Here is a 20279-nt window from a genome sequence, read left to right as displayed (position 1 = left end):
ATTATAAAATATATTACAGAACCATAGTAACAAAAATAACACGGCCCTGACACAAAAACGGAGAGCAATGAAGTAGAGCAGTGGAGCCAGAAAGAAGCCTCTATGTCTATAGATACCTTTTTTAGGCCATCAAAAACATATATTGAAGGAAGAGCCCTTTTAAATGAATGGCACTGGATAAATTGGATTCCCATCTGCAGAAGAGTGAAAGCAGATGGCCATCTCTCACCCTGCAAAAAATTAATCAAAATGGATTAAAGACCTTAATGTAAGACTCATAGCTTTGAAATTGCTGGGGGAAGGCAGGCAAAGCACTTCAAGGTACAGGCATGGGGAAGGATTTCACAGAGTTCTAGTCTGCACAACACAAGAGTATAGGACAGTACAGAAAATGATCTCCACAACTGGAAACAAGATTAAGTGAAATTAAGAAGCATCTGCACATCAAAAGAAACACTCATGGGGCAAAGAGACAGCCTATAGAAAAACTGCCAATCACACATCAGACAGGGGGTTAACAGATGGGATCCGTAAAGAACTGCAGGAGTTAAACATCCCCAAATCAGCTCATCTATCAAGGAATATCCAAGGGACTGAATGGACACCCTGAAAAGAAGACATCCAAGTAAGTAGCTTTCAGGGGATGCCAAGGCAAGCTGCTCTTAGAGTCTATTCCATCCCAGGGACAACAGCTCTCAAGGAGACAGGTGAGAAAAGATGCTGCTGTGGACATTGGAGAGGAGGAAGATAAACTCACATAGCCACTGTGGAAAGGAGTGTGGAGACTCACCAAAAAGCTTAGTACATTTCTGTAGGCTCTCAGCCAACGTAGCACAGAAACACTGGTATATCCACGCTCACGGCTGCGCTTTTCATAGTAGTCATGAAAGGGCAGTTGAGAAGTCCATCAGCACTGGCAGACAGGGGAAATGTGGCTTACATATACAGTGGATTTTTCATGTAGTTGTAAAGGGAAACGGATACAATGGAAAACCACTGGGTCGAGTGAAATAAGCTGCACTCAGAAAAAAGTTGCAAAAACTGTGTCTGATCATGACACTGGATGAAACATTCCTAAAGGAGATGGGATGTAGGAAGGATAACATAATACCTGTGAAAAGCGGAAGGCGCTGGGGGAGCAGAGAGGAAGAGAAGAACAGTTGAGAAAAGGCTAAGCACCCATATGTCTGAAGACACTTTGATGAAACCAATCCCATTATTTGGCACATTAACCTAAGAAAGTAAAACAGGAACAAAAATAAGAAAAGAGTATCGGTCAAATAGCTAGAATTGATTTCATAGTTTAACCAGGAAGTTTGATGGGAGAATAGGATAGTCTTACAGAAGCAAGGGGAAAAAAAGTAGATCAGGGTGTTTGGGGCAACAAAAGAAAGATAATCACCAAGCCTGAACTGTGAGGACTATTTACAAAGTCATATTAATTTAACCAGAACTAAGAGGCAGATGAGGTGTAAATGTGAATAGCAAAATAAGATGGCAATCTTTGTGTTTCATAAGATAAAGTCTATAAATAACAAGTGAAACTGCAAACCTCAGGAGTCACTACTAGCCTGGAGGCTGATCGAGAACGTGGCTGTCTATGTCCATAGAAGCAGCTAAGCGCGGTGAGCGTTGCTGCCTGCAGGGGGCAGCACTCAGCGTTGACCGCCACAGGCTTGGAAGGGCCTTAAAGGACTCTACTCAAAACCAAGTTCTACCTTTTGTCTTTCAAGGCTACTGATATGTTTCTTTGATGAAAATAAAAATCTAACATTTTAGCCACAATTAACAACTTAGACACTTTGCTAAAAAAACATAAAGAGCGAAGAAGCCGTGTAGTGTGTGGCTGCAGCAGGAGGATGCACACTGAGGACCATTGCAGCTCCTCTTCCCCCGCAACGCTGCCCTAAGTGACAGGATGTGTGTGAGAACGCCGTGTCGCTGGGCCTCGGTGACACTTCTGACGCTTCTGTTCTGTGACAAGTGAGCAGTGCCACTGGACTAAATTTCTCTTTCCCTGGTGTCTAGAAAATGCATTTTCCAGGGAGAGAAGAATTTCTACAACTACCCCCCGCCTCCGCTGCTACATAACTCCCCATATATAAAAATTATATATATATATATAATAAAAATATATGTGGAGACTCACAATCCTATGGGACTTCATCAGTTTCCTGTGCAGAGAAAATTTTCTTTAAAGTTACTGTATATTATATAACAATGTAAAAAGAAAAAAAATCAGTGAAATAATTGGGAGCTTGAACTAGAGAATCAAATGCTATTATACTTTCCTAACTATAAATTGAACAAAATGTATTTGAATATATATATATACATAAATGTAAATATAATATAAACATTAAATAAATAAATATAAATATATAATATAATAATATAAATAGAAATATTAAATAAATAAAAATATAAATATATTATAAATATATAAATATATATTTTTTATATAACTTGAACAAAATGTATTTGAATATATATACATATATATATATATATTTATTTATTTATCAGGAAGGGGAAGTGGCAAGAAGCATACTCTATATTAGATAGGGTACTTCTGTGTGGACTTGTGTGGAAAACTATGTCTAGTGGGAATTACTTTCAAAACCAAGTTGTCTTAGTTAGGGTTTATATGGTTGTGACAAAACACCATAACAAAAAAAACCCCACAAGTTGGGGAGGAAAGGGTTTCTTGGGTTTACACTTTCACAAGGTAGTCTGTCACTGAAGGAAGCCAGGACAGGAACTCAAACAGGCCAGCAAACCCGGAGCAGAAACTGGTGCAGAGGCCAGGGAGGGGTGCTACATACTGGCTTGGTCCCTATGGCTTGCTTGGTCCGCTTTTCTTAGAGAACCCAGGACCCCCAGGCCAGGGATGGTACCACTCACAATGGGGTGGGCCCTTCCCCAAGGGCCACTAGTTACGAAAACGCCTCATAGCCAGATCGTATGGTGGAATTTTCTCAATTGAGGTTGTCTCCCTTTAGAGGACTCCAGTTGTGTGTCAAGTTGACATAAGACTAGACAGAACACAAGCTTTGAAAAAGTATATTATATTAAAAAGTATTATAATCCTCCTAACTTTTGTGATTCCCTTTATTCAGATATTAATTCATCTGCTGACTATATATACTAGCTTATCGAATCATCTCCCAACTTATTATATTATAGTTTGTTCAGATTAGCATCTGAAATTTAAGATGATTTTCCTTTATCAAAAGCTACAAGAAGATACCTGGCTTCAAAAATCATTATAGCAGTTTTAGTCACCATTTACTCAGTTTTCCTATTTTTAATACTTGAGCTCTTCCCTCAGGCAAAGATTTTTTTAAATTATATAAACCTTATGCTTAAAATGTCAAAGCAACCATAGTACTCAGAGGATAAACATTATCTTGGCCATATAAGCACTGAAAAATCAAACTTCACAAGGACAGCTTGCGGAGCAACAAAGGGCACAGAGTCCACTGTGAAATTCCTTCATGACAAGCTAGGAGGCCATAGAAATCCGAGTCTGGAAGGCAAACGACTGCTACACACTGGTTCCTTCCTCTCTTTTTATTTATTTATTTATTTATTTTTTTACATTTACATTTATATTATTACACACATATAAACTATCTATACCAAGAAGAACCATGCTACAATCAGGAATTATATAAATGTTACATTCTTAGTGTTTTGGCTATTTGCATTTGACAGCCTTGAAGAAAACATCTTTCCTATCTTGGTGCGTCTAAAATTCTGAATGTAAATCAATATCTATCGTATCTCATCATTATCAAGTTAAAACATCTATCTAGACCTAAAAACATCTTACCCCCTAAACCTTCTAGACCTTTCTGTTTCCAAATTTTAATAACTACCAAGTGTGAGTTGGAAAGTGCTTGGATGTCTTCTAATTCCTGATTTAACCAGGAAGCAAGCCTCTTTGATAACATTGGAAGTGGCTTTTAAACTACTAAATTAACACTGGTGGCTATAACAGACCATCATTTTGATGGGGTTAATACTTGGTCACTGGTCTCGTCCATTCATTTAAGCAACTTGAGTTAGAGAGCTGCTCCTCACGCTTGGCCAGCTAGGACTTGTGAGATGTTGTCTATCACTAGGGATACAACTATAGCAGCATTTGTTTCTAGGATTGGTCAGTTAGGCATCTGTCAGTGGATTGATAACTCATTGTCCAAATTAATGCACTGCAAGTAGAAGGGGTCACCAGTAACAACTCTATCAGGATGGTACCAGGCAGCCTGGGGTGTGTGAGCACTCTAGATGAGGGAGATAGGTTACAAGGACAAGCGCCTGTTAGGGCATGAAGAAGTCACTGGGTCACCAGCAAACAAGCTTGAACTCAGAGCATGGATTGTTGTGTAGGCCAGACAACATTTGCCTGTCTACATATCACAGGTCGGCCTGGGCCTTAGGATCAACTAACTCCAGACACTGACTATGGAGGAAACCATCTCCAGTGTAATCAAAATGTTTTCTGGTGTAAGGTAGGGCCAGGCCTGTAAACATCGGACTTCAGTGGGTACTGTCTAGAGGGCCTGGGGCAGGTTGGCTGCTGTGTAAGCATTGGGACTTTAGTTTTCAGGAGACACACAGAAGAAATCTGTCCTTTGCAGGACACCTCTGCAAATGTCTGCAAAGTGCCTTCACCACCACCTTTGATCTTGAATTAGCTAAGCGGAGTTTTAGCCATAAGAAATGTGACATTCCAAGTGGAGCATTCCAGTTAACCCCCCCCCCCTCCGCCAAACAGGAAAGGGTAGATTTCTGTGACACATTTCCTACTGTTGGTTTACATTAAGTAAATAGTTTTCCCCAGGAACCTACTCATTGGGCTGAATTTGGCTATCACATTGGTCATCCATTTTACATACTCAAATTCTTACAGTTTGACCCTAAACAATTGATTGCATTCACCCATTAAACTTGGAAGCAGGAGACACTGGGAAGGCCTGTGTGGAGTTTCTGGTGCTTCGTGGCCTTCAACTAGTCACCTCATCCTTGGATTCTTCCCCGAGGATGAGGTGGTCAAGACAAGATGATTATAGGCTCTTGCAAACACTAGGGAAACTATGAAGTGAAACCTAGATCTAAGTTTGTGGGGACTTTTTTCTTCTCACTCACTCTTCCATTCTGTCAGCTACTACCCTGGACACTGAGGACATAGTTCTAATCCTAAGTAAATGTCTCCAGAGATGGTAAAATAAGCTGCCCCATGTTTCTCAGGTATTGACCCAAATTTGTATTGTCTAAAATGTGACAATAATTATTCCTATGACTTTCCTGGATCTCGTTGGTAATAATTTAAAAGCATTGTATAAAAGTGAGGGTTCTTACAATCTTTAAGAGGCCTTCTTGCAAGTGTATATAAGCAGTTAGTTCCCATTGGATGGAGTTTTCACACAGGTCAACACAGATGTACTTCTGTCTAACATTGAGTCGGGCAAGCTTCCTGCTACTTCCTCCTTCTGGTGGACGGAGGCAGCCGATGCCTCCAAATCAGCATTCTCTTCCCCTACCAATGTCAGAAAGTCATTTCTTTCATGGGGTCCTAGACTCCCAGACTCCCAGAACAGCCAAAATGGCAAGTCAGCCGATGCATACCAACTGGCTTTAATTTCTACACATTTCACTAACAACATGCAAGTAAAATACTGATGACTAGTAAAGATCCATTTGGTTCACTGCTTGACTGATGGGTGTTGGGTGATCTGATTGGCTTTTCTGAATGGTGTGCTGGTAAAATTGGACAGCTGTAAGGATGAGGTCTGCTCATGGAGAACAAAAGGAGACTGACTTCAGGGTCAGTGTGATGGCCAGTCTCAATTGTCAGCTTGCTGAGATCTAGAATCAGCCAGGAGATGGGCCTCGGGGCCTGTCTGTGAGCTATTATCTTGACTAGGTTAACTGAGGTGGAGAGATTCACCCCCTGTGGTTAGCACTATTTCTTGGGCTTTCGTCCTGAAGTATAAACAGGTGGAAGCTCACTGAGCACTGGCACTCATGGCTCTTTGCAATGACTGTGGATGGTGATAACCTCAAACCGTGAGCCAAAAATAAGCTCTTCCTTATTTATGCTGCTTTAGTCAGCAACAGGAAAAATTAATAATACATAAGTTTAGCCCTGATAAGTGGGGCCTTTGCTGTCAGAAACCTGAGCATAGTGTTCCTAGGTCTTTGGAACTGGTTTGAGGAAGCAGTTTGGAGCTTTGAGCCAGAGACACACTTCAATGTTGCAAGTAGAGCTGTTCTGATGGGAACCTAAAGAACAAAAATGGCCAAAGACACAAGGACAGTGCAGGCCTAGCAGGGAAAAAAATCTAAGACCAGAGAGCATTTAGGCTGGAGCTGAGAAAATAACTGTAATTGTTTCAGAGACGAGTGCCCCTGAAAGGAGCTAGAGTTTCAGTAGGACAGTGGGAACGTGTTCTAAGGGTAAAACCTCAGCCATCAGAGGCTGAAGCTGGTGAGAATCCAAATTCATCTGAAGAAAGAAAAGGTAAACCAGAGAGGTTCCCTGCTCTGTATGACACTAGTCTTACAAGCTTGAAAGAAGCTTGGAAAGACTGAGGGAGTCATGGAGTCCAGATTCATAGTTTCAGACAGTGTATGGGGCAAGCCAGGGTGGCAGAGTTGCAAGAGGCCCTCAAGTGGGCATTAAAGGTAGATCCTTAAGTTACAAAGAGATATCAGGGTGTCGGGGGTGCCAGGACCATGGGATGTCTACAAAGGCAAGCTACAGACAGGCACAGAATGGAGCTGGTAGGAGAGATTCTATATATTAAACCTTTTTAAGCCCAGAAGATCAAATCACGAACTCCAGATGCCAGACATGGGGCTGCAGGATTTGAGATTTTTCTTAATGGATTTGTGTCTTGCTTTGATGTTATAATTCCTTGTTATGGCTCTATTTTTCCTTTTTGGATTATGAATGCTTATTCTGTGCCATTGTATATTTGAAGGATCAAACTTCCTTTTATTTTATATAGGAGTTAACTGAATAATTTTCTTGAGTCTCCAATGAAGTTAGAACTTTGGACTTCTAAATTGGTGGAATTGTTAGTGACTATGGGGTCCTTTATAGTTGGATTATATTTTGTGGTATGAGATGAACATGGGAGTTTAGGGACAAGAGGTGGAAGGTATTGGTTGAAAGTGATGTAACTGGGTGACATATTGACAAGGGGTAGAACTGTAATGGTTGATCTCTATTGTCAACTTGCGATCTAGAATCTTCTAGAAGATGGACTATGGCATGGCTGCGTTATAGTCTCTAGATTAACTGAGGTGGATAAAACAATCCACTGTGGGTAGCATCATTCTCTGGGGTTGGATCCTAGCCTGCATAAACAGTAGAAAGTGGTTGAGCACCAGTACTCTCTGCATCTTGCCTGTACATGCAACGTGACCAGCTACTTCCTGCTTCTATCCCTGTGACTTTCCCACACAACAGACTATAACCTCCAACAATAAACCAAAACAAGCTCTTTCTGCATTAATAACATGATTTTATCACAGAATCAGAAAAAGTAAGACAGCCAGTCTTCTTGCTTGTTTTTGCTGCATAGCTAAGGCTAGCCTAGAACTCACCATCTTTTGGCCTTTGCTTCCCAAGTACTGGAATGGTAAATATGTGCCACCATACTTAGCTTTGATTTCAAGTTTATCCCACAGCAGAGCAAAATTGGAGTCTATTGTATAGAACCAAAACTGCTATGCACCAGCATCTGGACAGAAGCCACCCATATAGAGTGCTTCTTTGTAATGAGAGTATAGTATGTTACAGTGAAAGGTCACATACTGAATACTCTTCCCTCATCTTACAAATATTTACTTAGAGCTAGTACTATCCTAGAGAATGTACCTGGGTAGTACAGAGTCCTGCTAGTCCAGGAATGCTGCCAGGGTGAAGAAATGATATTCCTCTATGCATGGGTTAATTTCAAAAGTGACGGCAATAGCTGAAAGAACTCTGAAAAAAATGAGTACCTATCTAGCGACACCAGCAAAGATTTCTTATTAATACCACTTAATTTACATTGGATCCAAAGACCTGTGGAGGAGGCAAACTTAGAGTTGACCAAGATGGCATGAGCTTTTACAAGCCTTATGAATGTACTGGGAAATGTGGAGTCTTAGAAGGAAAGTGGAGGGGTGGGGGGGCGGAGTCAATAAAAATATGAGAGAAAAGGACATTCTAAGTGATCAGAGTCTGCTGGTTGGAGAGGCAATTGTACTAGTATGCAATGTTGCTGCATGCTTCTAGGACGGGCAGGATAGGTAAGAAAGAATTATGTCTCACTGCTTGCCTGTGGGAAAGCCCTCTGGGCTTGGCTGGCTGGAGACACAACACAGGAAAATGGAGGTGGAAGGAGCCAGCACAAAGAGTGGAGGATGCTGGCAGGGACCCAAGAGTATCAGTCACTAAGCAGAAGACTGGAGAGTGTCCAGTGTCGTTCCCACAGGGATATTAGAAGGAATGGCTGGGAAAGAATGCCCAGGAAAAAAAAATGCTAACTATTTTGTTAAGTAATAGGAAAGGAGCCTAGGGCCAGCACTATCTGGGGCGTTACAGAAAGAGTCTGGAAAACATGCATCATACAGATGTGAGAATTAATGTTAGATGTCATATGATAATGGGTCGGTGAACTTTAATTGACAGCATCTATCTCTACCACTTATATGACCATAGCATGTAAATACACCACACTTAAGATCTTTGATGATCTCTTAGAAAGGAGCACACTGTGTAGGCAGGATGGCTCAGCAGGTAAAATCTTCTGACACACACCTGATGACATGTGTTCCATGTTTGTGGAAGGTGAGAACTGACTTCTTCAAGTGTTCCTCTCAGCTCCAAGCATACACTATGCCTACCCACACATGCAAACCACATACTAACAATAAATACAATTTTTAAAAATTAAAAGAATCTCACTGATTGGTTTGACAAGTAGCATTAAGAGAGAAAAAAATGGAATGTCATTTCATTACTGAAAATGGACACAGAAAATATTGAAATATTCCCTACATGTCATTTACTTGCTTTGAACATTTTATGTATAGATGTTCATTGCCAAGGAAAAGCATGCAAGTGATTCTTACTTTGTGATCCTGGCTGAAATAGTTTCTGAGTTACTATTCTATACATATTCTCGTCTCTAATCAACAGTTGGGCTGCTTCCAAATTTACTGGATTTTCCAGGATAGGGTTAGAAAGCAACACCTAAAAGAAAACACAACAAACAAGTTTAAAATAAAAGTTTCTTGGAATAACAAGAAAACAAATACATATAAACCCAACAAACACTTAGTGGGTGACTACCATGCACAGCCCTGGAGCTACATACAGAGATGACAGGGAACACAGAACAGCTGGGCAGTACAGTGTTTAGGGGGAACCTCTTTAAAATTCTGCGTCCCACAGAGTCTACGGCCAGAGGACCAGTGGTGACCAAAACTGCTCTGCTAGCCTACGATTTGTTTATTGGCAACCTCAAAGATTGCTTTACCTTAAACTGCAAGTATTTATTTAGTAATTCAACATTTTGAGCACTTTATGTTATAATACGCAGGCTAATAAAATACGGTCAAAAGAATTACTTCCATGCATTACTAGTTGTGCCAGTTTGCTTTTGTTGATTTGACACAAACTAGAGCCATTTGGGAAGACGGAATGCCAATTGAGGAGCTGCCTCCATCAGCTTCTCCTGTGGGCAAGCCCAAGGTGCCTTTTCTTGATTCATGATTGATGTGGGAGGACCCAGTCCACTGTAGGCAGTGCCACCCCCAGGCAGGTAAGTCTGGGCTGTATCAAGCCCAACAAGCCATGAGGAAACAAGCCCTCCTGCATGGTCTCTGCTTCAGTTCCTGACTCCAAGTTTCTGTTCCAACTTCCTGCCGTGCCTACCCCCGAGGGACGGACTGTGTTCAGAAAGTGTAAGTCAAATAAGCCCTTTTCCTCTAAATGTTAACTTTGGTTAATATTTTAACACAGCAACAGAGAAGCAAACCGCGACACTCCTATAATACTTCAACATAGATGCAGGGCATCTACAATCACAAGAACAATTGTTGCTTCAAAGTTATGAAAAAAGTCAGGCAGGCAAGATAGCTCAGTGGTTAAAGCCAGGCTACCTAAGTTCAGTGCCTGGACACCACATTGTGGAAGGAGAACTGACTCCTACAAGTGGTCCTCTGACCTCCACCTGTGTTTCATGGCTTGCCATTTCCAAATAAAGAGACAAATGTAAGAAAGTTAAAAGTGAGAACTATTAAAAAAAAAAATAGTCACGTGTGGTGGCACACACCTTAGGAGATGGAAGCAGGAGATGGTGAATTTGAGGTTAACCAGGACTACATAGTGAGACCCCACCTCAAACAAGCAAGCAAGCAAGCAAGCAAACAAACAAGCAAGCAAACAGGTCAAGAGAGATGGTTTGTGGGCAGAGGTGCTTGATGCCAAGCTTTGCCACCTGAGTTTGATACACAGGCACACAGGGTGAAAGGAAAGAAATTTCTCCAGCAAGTTGTCCTTTGACATCCACATGCATATTGCAGTGCACACACACACATGCGCACGCACACATGCATAGACACACACACACGCGCACACACGCACAGACACACATGCACACAAACTAATAAGTGCATACAGAAGAGCATAAGCAAAACCAAAATGAAATTATGAAAGTTATAGCAGACTTTCACTAATGAAAATAATCATTTGACATCTGATGTTGCAAAAACATCCAGAACTTTTCCATTACTACTGCACTTTTCTCTCTAGGAAGCAAATCCAAGCTACATTTCCACAATCAAAACTGCCTAAATAAGGATTCAGTGCGGATCCTACTATACCTTTCAAAGTGGATGGAAAGCAGGTGAAACTAGTCTTCGGAGCAAGCCTTTGGTCTCTGTCTGGGGAGGGCCTTCCTCATCAAGGCCCACCTGGCAAAGTTTATTCTGTATTTTCTCATTAACTGCTGTGTGAGAGGCTTATTCACATAGCATGTACATAGATATTGCATGTATTTGATGATTTTAGAAAATTGGTATATTAGCCAGGCATGGTGGTACATGCCTGTAATCCAAGCACTTGAGAGGCAAAGGCAGGCAGAACTCTGAGTTTGTGACCAGCTTGGTCTACAAAGTGAGTCCAGAACAGCAAGGACTACACAGAGAAACCTTGTCTCTAAAACAACAATAACAACAAAACAAAACAAAAGTTTGTATATTAGTATATGTTATTAGTATAGTACATAAGGTATTAATTTATGTGCAAGTCAGATATGCTGCTAAGGGAGTCAAAGAGAATAAATGCTTAATCTTTAAATTAGCCATGTGGTGATGGCATTTCAATAGGACATTGACCTGAGGCAAGAGTGTATTCAGTATCATTATTCTCTGGGTTTGATATGGACTTGAGAGAGAGAGAGAGAGAGAGAGAGAGAGAGAGAGAGAGAGAGAGAGAGAGAGAGAGAAGTTGTTTGGGGGATAAACAGAAAATTCTGGCTCTTTAGTAAGTGACCATAATGGTAGAGAGACAGATTTTGTAATATCCATTTGATTGCAGCCCATGGTTTTGAAATTTGTTTTATGAATGAGTGTTGATATTTACCTTTTTATATTATGTGGAATTAGAAAATTTCTAATTATTTACGATTGTTTTTTTTTTTTTTTTTTTGGGTGGAGATGACTGGTGTTTTAAAAATATTTTAGATGACATTTAAAGTACCATCTGTGAAAAAAAAAAAGTACCATCTGTGAACAGCAACAACATGATAATTAGAAATGTGGTGGGTTTTTTTTTTTTCATTCAAAAGGAAGTAGGCAATAATCACAGCTTGTATTTGCATCATCCATTACTAGTAAGGGCTGGTTATAGAGAGGGATTTAAATGAAATTACTAAATAGTGAAAACTGAGCTCCTTGGCACATTTCAATCAGGGTATAGTCCAATAGAAAACAGTTCGGGAGATAGTGTGTGCCCTGCAGTGCTGCCGCGTTCGGATGGGAATCTAAATACTGTTGAGTACCTGGCAACGCAAGTGCCCGGCAAACCAAAGACATATGCCTGCCCTAGGAGAAGTAATCAGAAAAGACACATGAAAGGGAAACTCGCTCGACCCGACTGTGATGTGAAGATGGAAGAAGGGGGAGATGGGTGGCCGTCTGATGGGGAGTTGGCTGAGCACTACCTGAGGCTCAAGCCTTGCTTGGGTTTGTACCTTTTGGAGTTTACAACTCTGCAAATTCTGTTTGATCTGAATTACATCAAGCAATGTGAGTGCAGAAAAGCATGGAGAGGCAAAAAAAAAGCGAGATTGACTGCATATTGTGAGTTGGCGCAAAATGCGAAAAGCAGGTCTTCCTGCTCTGGGACAGGATTGTGCTTAACCCCGAAGGGAATGTGGGAGCCAGTGCGTACCACAGGCATGCCTGGGGCAGGAGAGGGTAGTGGCTCTCCTGGAGCTGGAGTTAAACATAGATGTGAGCCACCATGTGGGTGCTGGGAAACACTTGGGTTCTCTGCAAGAACAGCAAGGGCTCTTACCCACTGAGCCAACTCTCCAACTCCTTGTCTCAGCTGTCTCTATCAGAACACAGTCTCACATGGTAGAGCCTCAATACATGTTTGTGGAATGAATGAATGAACTGAATCATTTAAAAAGTTATATTTTATGCTGTCTGTTAAGATGATTCACCAGAGTATCAACTTCATGAATCAGAAATAGTAATTATATAATATATATATTAATTATAATTTTGGTGAAAAACTCCAATTATGCTAAAAGTTATTCTCCAGGTGTTCCAGATGGTCAAAACTTAATTTATCACCAATATTGTTGATGGCAAATAGATTCCCAGGGAGGATATTGCTAAACTTTACCTAAGCAGTCAAAGCAATGCTACAGGAATAATTAAATTTCGCGTTAGATGAGGAGGACACTTCTGGGTAAAGGCTAATGTAAGATGGAGGTGTATGCTTCTAAGGATGTGATCCACATGGTGAATGTGGCATTTGGGAACCAGACATTGACCTGAGACGAGAGTGTCTTCAGTATCATTATTCTCCGGGTTTGATATGGACTTGGAAGAGAGGGAGAGAGAGAGAGAGAGAGAGAGAGAGAGAGAGAGAGAGAGAGAGAGAGAGAGAGAGAGAGAGAGAGAGAGAGAGAGAAGAGAGGAGAGAGAGAGAGAGAGAGAGAGAGAGAGAGAGAGACAGAGAGAGACAGAGAGAGAGACAGAGAGACAGAGAGAGAGAAAGAGAGAGAGAGACAGAGAGAGAGACAGAGAGAGAGACAGAGAGAGAGAGACAGAGAGAGAGAGACAGAGAGAGAGAGACAGAGAGACAGAGACAGAGACAGAGAGACCAGAGACAGAGAGACAGCGCAGCTAGCACTATCTGGAATGCAGAAGAAAGCTGAACAGTCTAAGGTGTAGCCAGTGACTCACCTCTATGAGGCAAGGCCCAAGGACTAGGAAAGACCCAAGAGATGCATTCAGTGTTAGAAGCTGAAATAAAGCTCTATCTCCACAGCTGAAACCATCTCACTGTGTTTTTCCTCCTTCCTAAATGTGTCTCCTTTGACTATGAAGGGCTTTAGCTATCAATTGCAAAATAAGTCTGCAGCTAAAGATCTACTTACTCTTCAGTTCCTAATGAAGAAATGTAAATAGACACAAGCTTGCTCAAATCCTTCGAGCATGAAACTATGCTGTGTGCATGCTAACCTTTGTATGATGATTAGGAGGGAAAGTTAAATGTGTTAAAATGCCATGTTAGGCATGGTGGTGCAGGCCTGTAATACCAGTCCCCAGGAGGTGGACGCAGGAAGTTCACAAGTTCAAAGCCAGACTAGGGCTAGAGAGGGAGGCCTCATATTAAAGAGATACACAGACATGCACACACACACACACACACACACACACACACACACACACACGCACAAACACAAACACACACATGTGGACAAACACACACAAGTTACAATAACTGTATTCTTACCTGTAGAGCAAGTAAAATGCTTCTTAGTGTATAATTTGTGTCCCATGCCTCATGGCTGTCCAAAATGTCTATACTGGGTTGACCAGTATATGGGTCTACTGTATTAAAATAATGTATTGATATTATCATTCAAAACATATAAAGCATCATAGCGACATATCAAAAAAATTATTGCTTCTGCTCTTACTTCTTTTTTCCTATTTCTTACCATTGTAAACACTGGATGGATAACCAATGTCTAGCAGTTTTTGTCTTTAGCTGATTATAGGCTCCTTGGGTGGTAATTTCATACTATAAATGTCAAATTTAGGTTTTTTTTTTATTTGAAGTGTGTGTGTGTATGTGTGTGTGTCTGTGTGTGTGTGTGTGATTCACATGTACAAGTGTGTATGGGTGTGCATGCCTGTGAATGCCCAGAGAAGGCAGAGGAGGAGGCCAGGCACCCTGCTCGGGCTCCATTTGAGTTCTGTGAGAAAGGCTTTGTGATAGGCTGGAAGTCAGCCAACTCAGCGATGCTCTTGCCTGGAGTCCCCCTCAATGCCAGTGCTATAGGCATGTGTGGCTGTGGCTGGACTTTTTCATGCGGTGCTCAGGATTCAGATCCTTCTGCTTGCACAAACCATCTGTCCAGCTTCAAAACTAGACTTTAATTACAAAAGTAATAGTGGACTCTGGAGAAGAAACGTATCCAAGAAAATATAACGTAAGATATAAAGGTTCTCTGCTTAGCAATTTCCCTCTAAAGTTACACTGCTTTACAAACTTGCATCTGCATAAATACTCACAAGTGTCACCTGTTTATATCAGAAGATGATGGTTTTAAAAATAAAGTTGCAACATATTTCTAGCTGTATTTATTAAAATTCCCTTTCATGTAGTGTGTGTGTCGTGTGCATGGGCACACACACATGTACTCCAATATGTACCTAGAGGTCAGAGGACATTTTGTGGGAGTTGGCTCTCTCCTTCCACCATGTGGGTTTTAGGAATTTTCAGGCTGGTCAGCAATGCTTGCCCCCCAGATACGTTTATAAAAAGAGATGCCAGCACCTACTATGTGCGAAGCAATGATGACTCTAAGAACACTGCTGCAGTGACCAAGAAAATCCAGCTTTGATAGGCTTCCATTTTTTACATAGGGGAAAGATGTAGGATGAAGGAAGTTTTGCTTTAAAACTTCTTACATAAAACAAAATCCCATGTCAATAGACAGTGTAATTATAGCATGTTCCCTGCATGCATAGGTTCAAAATCCATGGATTCAACTGACGGTCAAAATTATTCAGAAAAAACAGCATTCATTCTGATTTGGTACAGTCTTTTCCTTGTCACTAGTTTTGAAATAATATAACTTACAAACCATACACAAAGCATTTTCATTGCTAAGTGACCCAGTGGTAATTTGAAGTATATATGAGAGGCTGCAGCAAGGCTAGGGGTCAAGTGAACACCCTTCAATATAACTTACTCTTGTGCTACTTTGCCTACAGAATAATCTAAACCTAGAATTTTAGCCTGAAAGGACTTTTTTGTTTGTTTTTTCAAGACAGAGTTTCTCTGTGTATCCTTCCCTGTCTTGGACTTCCTTTGTAGACCAGGCAGACTTCAAACTCACAGAGATCCGCCTGCCTCTGCCTCCCAACTGCTGGGATTACAGACGTGTGCCACCACACCTGGCTGGGCGTATGTATTTTATAGCTGATTGGAAATTGTCAAATAACTTCCCTAAAAGGTAACCGTCATGTCAAGGAATAATGTTTGCCCAAGCCTACTAAAGTTGAGTTTTAATGTCTTTTAAGTAGAAGTGAGGAATCACAATATTTTGTGTCTTAATTTGCATCTATTTTCTTCACAATGAAATTGTTGTTTTGTTTCCTCTACCCAGTGTTTGCTCGTGGATTTCACAATGTTTTCTGCTAGTTCACAAGAATTCCTTACGTGGTATAGATATTCTGTCCTGTGGACCATAAGTGATTTCCAAGTTTGCAGAGTGTAGTGATGTTTCTTTTTTGTTTGTTCATAATGTGCGTAGCTACAGAGGTTTTTAAAGGTTTATGTCAGTTAAATGTCATGATTCTCAGTAGTGTCATGGAAATGCTTCGACACAGTCCCACAAACAGCAACACCTCATTGCCTTCTTTGGTAGAATTCAATTTAAAAAAATGCAGGACTTCAGGAAATTGCTTGATGTGTAACGCAACACAGCAATCTATGTATTTTCTTTCTCAAAGGGTAAGTTGTCTGGTATATTGTTTTTATAAAGTGAAAAATTACTTTCAACTAAAATAGCAGATGATGCACGGATTATGCGTTCTATTCAACTCTTTAAAATGATCCTTTACGGAATGTACAAGAATGCAGGAAAGGGGCTGGAGAGATGTCCTCTTTGGTTAAGGGTACTACTGAGTTTGGCTCTCAGAACTCACACTGGGTCACTCATAACTACCTGTAACTCTAGCTCCTCGGGATCCAATACCCTCTTCTGGCCTCCACTAGCACCACAGTCACGTATGCAACCCCGCCCCACATACATACACTATTAAAAATAAGAAATGTAAAATTCTGCAAAAAAGACCATACCACTTAAAGTAAACCTAGATTCAAAACTGTATGTAACATCTGTACTCTGTAGAAAAATGTGTACGGGCTGGAGAGATGGCTCAGTGGTTAAGAGTGCCGCCTGCTCTTCCAGAGGTCCTGAGTTCAATTCCCAGCAACCACATGGTGGCTCATGACCATTTATGATGAGATCTGGTGCCCTCTTCTGGTATCCAGGTGTACATGCAGATAGAACACTCATATACATAAAAATAAATAAACAAATGTTAAAAAAAAAAAGAAAAATGTGTACACAGAAAAATGAGAACGGATTTGGTAAAATAGTGGAAATGGTTTCATTAACTCTCAGGATTCAAAGAGATTGCCAAGTCTTCTGCCTTTTAAAGTTTTCCGAAATGAGTATTCTTACTTTAATTATAAGTTGCTAAAGACAAAGCCACAGTAGTAAGAGCATCATGTAGTTAGTCCTTACCGTTTGGATGAAAAGGAATTGTTATAAATTTCACAACTGGAGGAAAAAGGTTGTACTCTTGTGTAAAACTTATTGTCAGGTGGAAAATACATCCTGCAATATAGAAATGAACAATGCTTTCACCCAATTGAACACTGCAGCTCTCCAACAATTAAACCTACATACATTTCTTATTTTTTTCATAAATGTCATTTTTCTTTAAATGTTTACTGTATATAAGTATGTATTTATTTGTTTCTCTGTTTTGTGCACCTGTGTGTGTGTGTGTGTGTGTGTGTGTGTGTGTGTGTGTGTGTAACAAACTTGCCAGAGCTAGTTATTGCTTTCTACCACATGGGTTCCAGGGATGGACCTCGTGTCATGAGGCTTGGCAGTAAGTGCCATCTCCTCAGGTGCTTCCTGTGACTTCCTAAATCCCATCACAGTGCACGAAGCATTCTGTGTTGCAGACCAGACCCTTTCCCACCTGACCGCATGAGGTCTCCCCACAGTTCTGTCCATTCACAACCCCTGTCCCCTTCACACTACCTTCTCTCATGATGGCTGAACTTGCCCTTCTCAGGGTCTGTGGCAACCCTTCCTTTCTGTAGCACGAATGTTCCTTTAGATCTTGCCAACTGCTTTCCTTAGAAAGCTGTCCTGACTCCTATAGGTGTGACTGCTAGTTGCCCTCACTTCTTTGGAATTCTCTCCGAAATCCATAGCAACAGATATTTCACTGTCATTCTTGTTTTATGTGTTTATCTCACTCACTGTATCCAAAGAATCTCTTTTAAATAAATAACTGAAATAAATTAAAGTTTATAGCAAGCCAGTTTCCTTGAAGAATTGACTTCTGGAAATTTAGGGGAAACTCATAAAGGAAAGCCAAGAAATAACTGTGGAAAACAGGACTTTTGATAGGTATTCTCTGATCTCATGAAGACTGTTGGGACAGTCTTGATAAATATACTGTATTGTGTTTGCTTCTTAAAAATACAGAAACTTAAGGATATGAGTGAGGCCCTGAATTTGAACCCTAGACCCTCCCCCACCAGACAGGTTGATTAAGAAAAAAAACACAAACCTTCCCAAATTGTGTTCTGAAGTCCTTTAATCACAGCTCTCCAACTCATCATGTCTTCACTTGTAGGAAAAGCAGTGATACCCTGTCATCAAAATAATAAGCAAACAAACAAACAAACAAACAAATGCCATCTGAAATATGCATCATAGTTTTGAAAGTCAAATACTGGGTTACATTGAATTTTAAAGTTTTGACTTTTTTCTTTACGGTACATTTGTTGACATGGCAAGGTGTTGTGTGTCTTAAGGTAGATGTCAGGAAATACAAGTCTGGGCTGTGTATCTACAGTGTATGTGGGACACGGGCCATTTATGATCCCTATTAGGAGATGAGAGGAAGTGTGTGTTTCCTGCGGGCTTCTGAAGAAGATTTGGATGCCACATGGAAGGTGTGGTTCAGGAACACCTCCCTTAACAGGCTCCAGACTCGTGGACATCACCTGTGTTTATGACTTGGATTTTTTTCTTGTGTTATGAGAGAGTTATAGTTCTAACTCTGCTATGGGTTTTTGTTTGTTTGGTAATGCATAAGTGCATAAAAATATGTTCAACAGTGAAAGTGTAAAACCCAACATGAAGCCAGACAGCATCTGTTCAAAACGGGCATTCTGACTGTGAGGAAGTTCAGCGAAATGTATTCACTTTAGGCCTGGTTAATCGTGATGTAGGACTAATTTTTTTTTTCATTTTTCATATTAAACTTTATAAAACATATTTAATAAAATGAAAATTTCGAGATTAACTGTTTCCCCACATTCAAATAGTGTGCCTATGAAGAGTTAAGAATGTGCTTCACAGAAAACCCTAGCAGCCATGCTCAGTGTACCAGAGTAAGTTCAGCAGAATATTTCTTTTTTTTTTTTTTAAGATTTATTTATTATTATGTATAGTGTGTGCCTGCATGTACACCTGCATGCCAAAAGAGGGCACCAGATCTCATCATAGATGATTGTGAGCCATCATGTGGTTGCTGGGAACTGAACTCAGGACCTTTGGAAGAACAGCCAGTGTTCTTAACCTCTGAGCCATCTCTCCAGCCCCCAGCAGAATATTTCTGAGCCAGCACAGTGAATGAATGTGCTAAGTGACTGTCGAGGGGAGCACTGTATTTGTCTTCTGTATACACTGTGTGTACAGACACAACCCATCAACACACTTTGTTATGCCAGAGCACAACAACGTGTAGACTGGACAGAAGTAGTATTTGCCACGAGACCCCCGTGTCTGATGTTTATACAGTAGATCCTAAGTGTCTCCAGGGAGGGTTTTTGTCCTTTTCAAATGTGTTTATAGTGGGAGTGAACTAGATCATGGACTCTGAACCACCACCAGCAGGTCTGTCGTTGGCAACACTGTGCACACGCTTCTCTGCATGGCTGTGCTTCTGGGTTTGCTTTTATTGTACTTTCCCTTCATCTCTCTCATTCTTCAGTCTTCATTTTCCATATAGTAGTCCATGGCGCAAATGAATGCCAATAACTTCAAAGGGTATTTTTTTTCTTCTGTATTAAAATTAGAAGGCAAAGACAAAAGAGACAGGTACTAGAGAGTATGCAGTAGCGCACATAAATAAAAAACGAAGGATAAGAAAATATCGTAGTGTGCTGGGTGGTGGCGGCGCACGCCTTTAATCCCAGCAATCGGGAGGCAGAGGCAGGTGGATCTCTGTGAGTCTGAGGCCAGCCTGGTCTACAAAGTCAGTTCCAGGATAGCCAGGGATGTTACATAGAGAAATCCTGTCTTGAAAAACAAAACAAAACAAACAAACAAACCAAAAGCAAGAGCAAAACAACAACAAACCCCTCAAATAAAAAAAAAACAGAAAAACAAAACAAACAAACAACAACAAACAAAACAAAAAAGAAAGAAAAAGAAAAGAAAGAAATGATGTAGTGGATCTTGGAGACAAATCTATATTGACTCTTTTTTTTTGCATTTGTTTTTTAAAAATATGTTTTATTAATTTATTCATATTACATCTCAATTGTTATCCCATGCCTTGTATCCTCGCATTAAGTTTGCTGGTAAGAAAACAAAGTACAACTTAGTTTACAATATTAGTGGGTACAACCTGAATCTGCCAGTCTCGGCTCGACACACTCTGATATTCAGGGCTTCAGATCACAAGAAATTGCCTCGCACAAT

General features: G+C 40.6%; 1 protein-coding gene across 1 annotated transcript in view; it reads right to left on the bottom strand.

Annotated features, from left to right (window-relative positions):
• Nucleotides 1-20279, bottom strand: part of Ube2u (ubiquitin conjugating enzyme E2 U) — a 67506-nt gene that overhangs the window by 46844 nt on the left and 383 nt on the right. The window contains exons 2-5 of the mRNA XM_051156912.1: nt 18136-18217; nt 17070-17162; nt 14039-14136; nt 9133-9253 (exon numbers count right to left, since the gene is read on the bottom strand). Of these exons, the coding sequence (XP_051012869.1) occupies nt 9133-9253; nt 14039-14136; nt 17070-17162; nt 18136-18217 (394 nt within the window). The remainder of the gene's footprint in view (nt 1-9132; nt 9254-14038; nt 14137-17069; nt 17163-18135; nt 18218-20279) is intronic.

Source organism: Acomys russatus, chromosome 2 (genome assembly GCF_903995435.1).
Source record: "Acomys russatus chromosome 2, mAcoRus1.1, whole genome shotgun sequence".
Lineage (NCBI taxonomy): Eukaryota > Metazoa > Chordata > Mammalia > Rodentia > Muridae > Acomys > Acomys russatus.
Note: the sequence above shows the minus strand (reverse complement) of the source record. Positions and strands in the feature narration are given on the sequence as shown.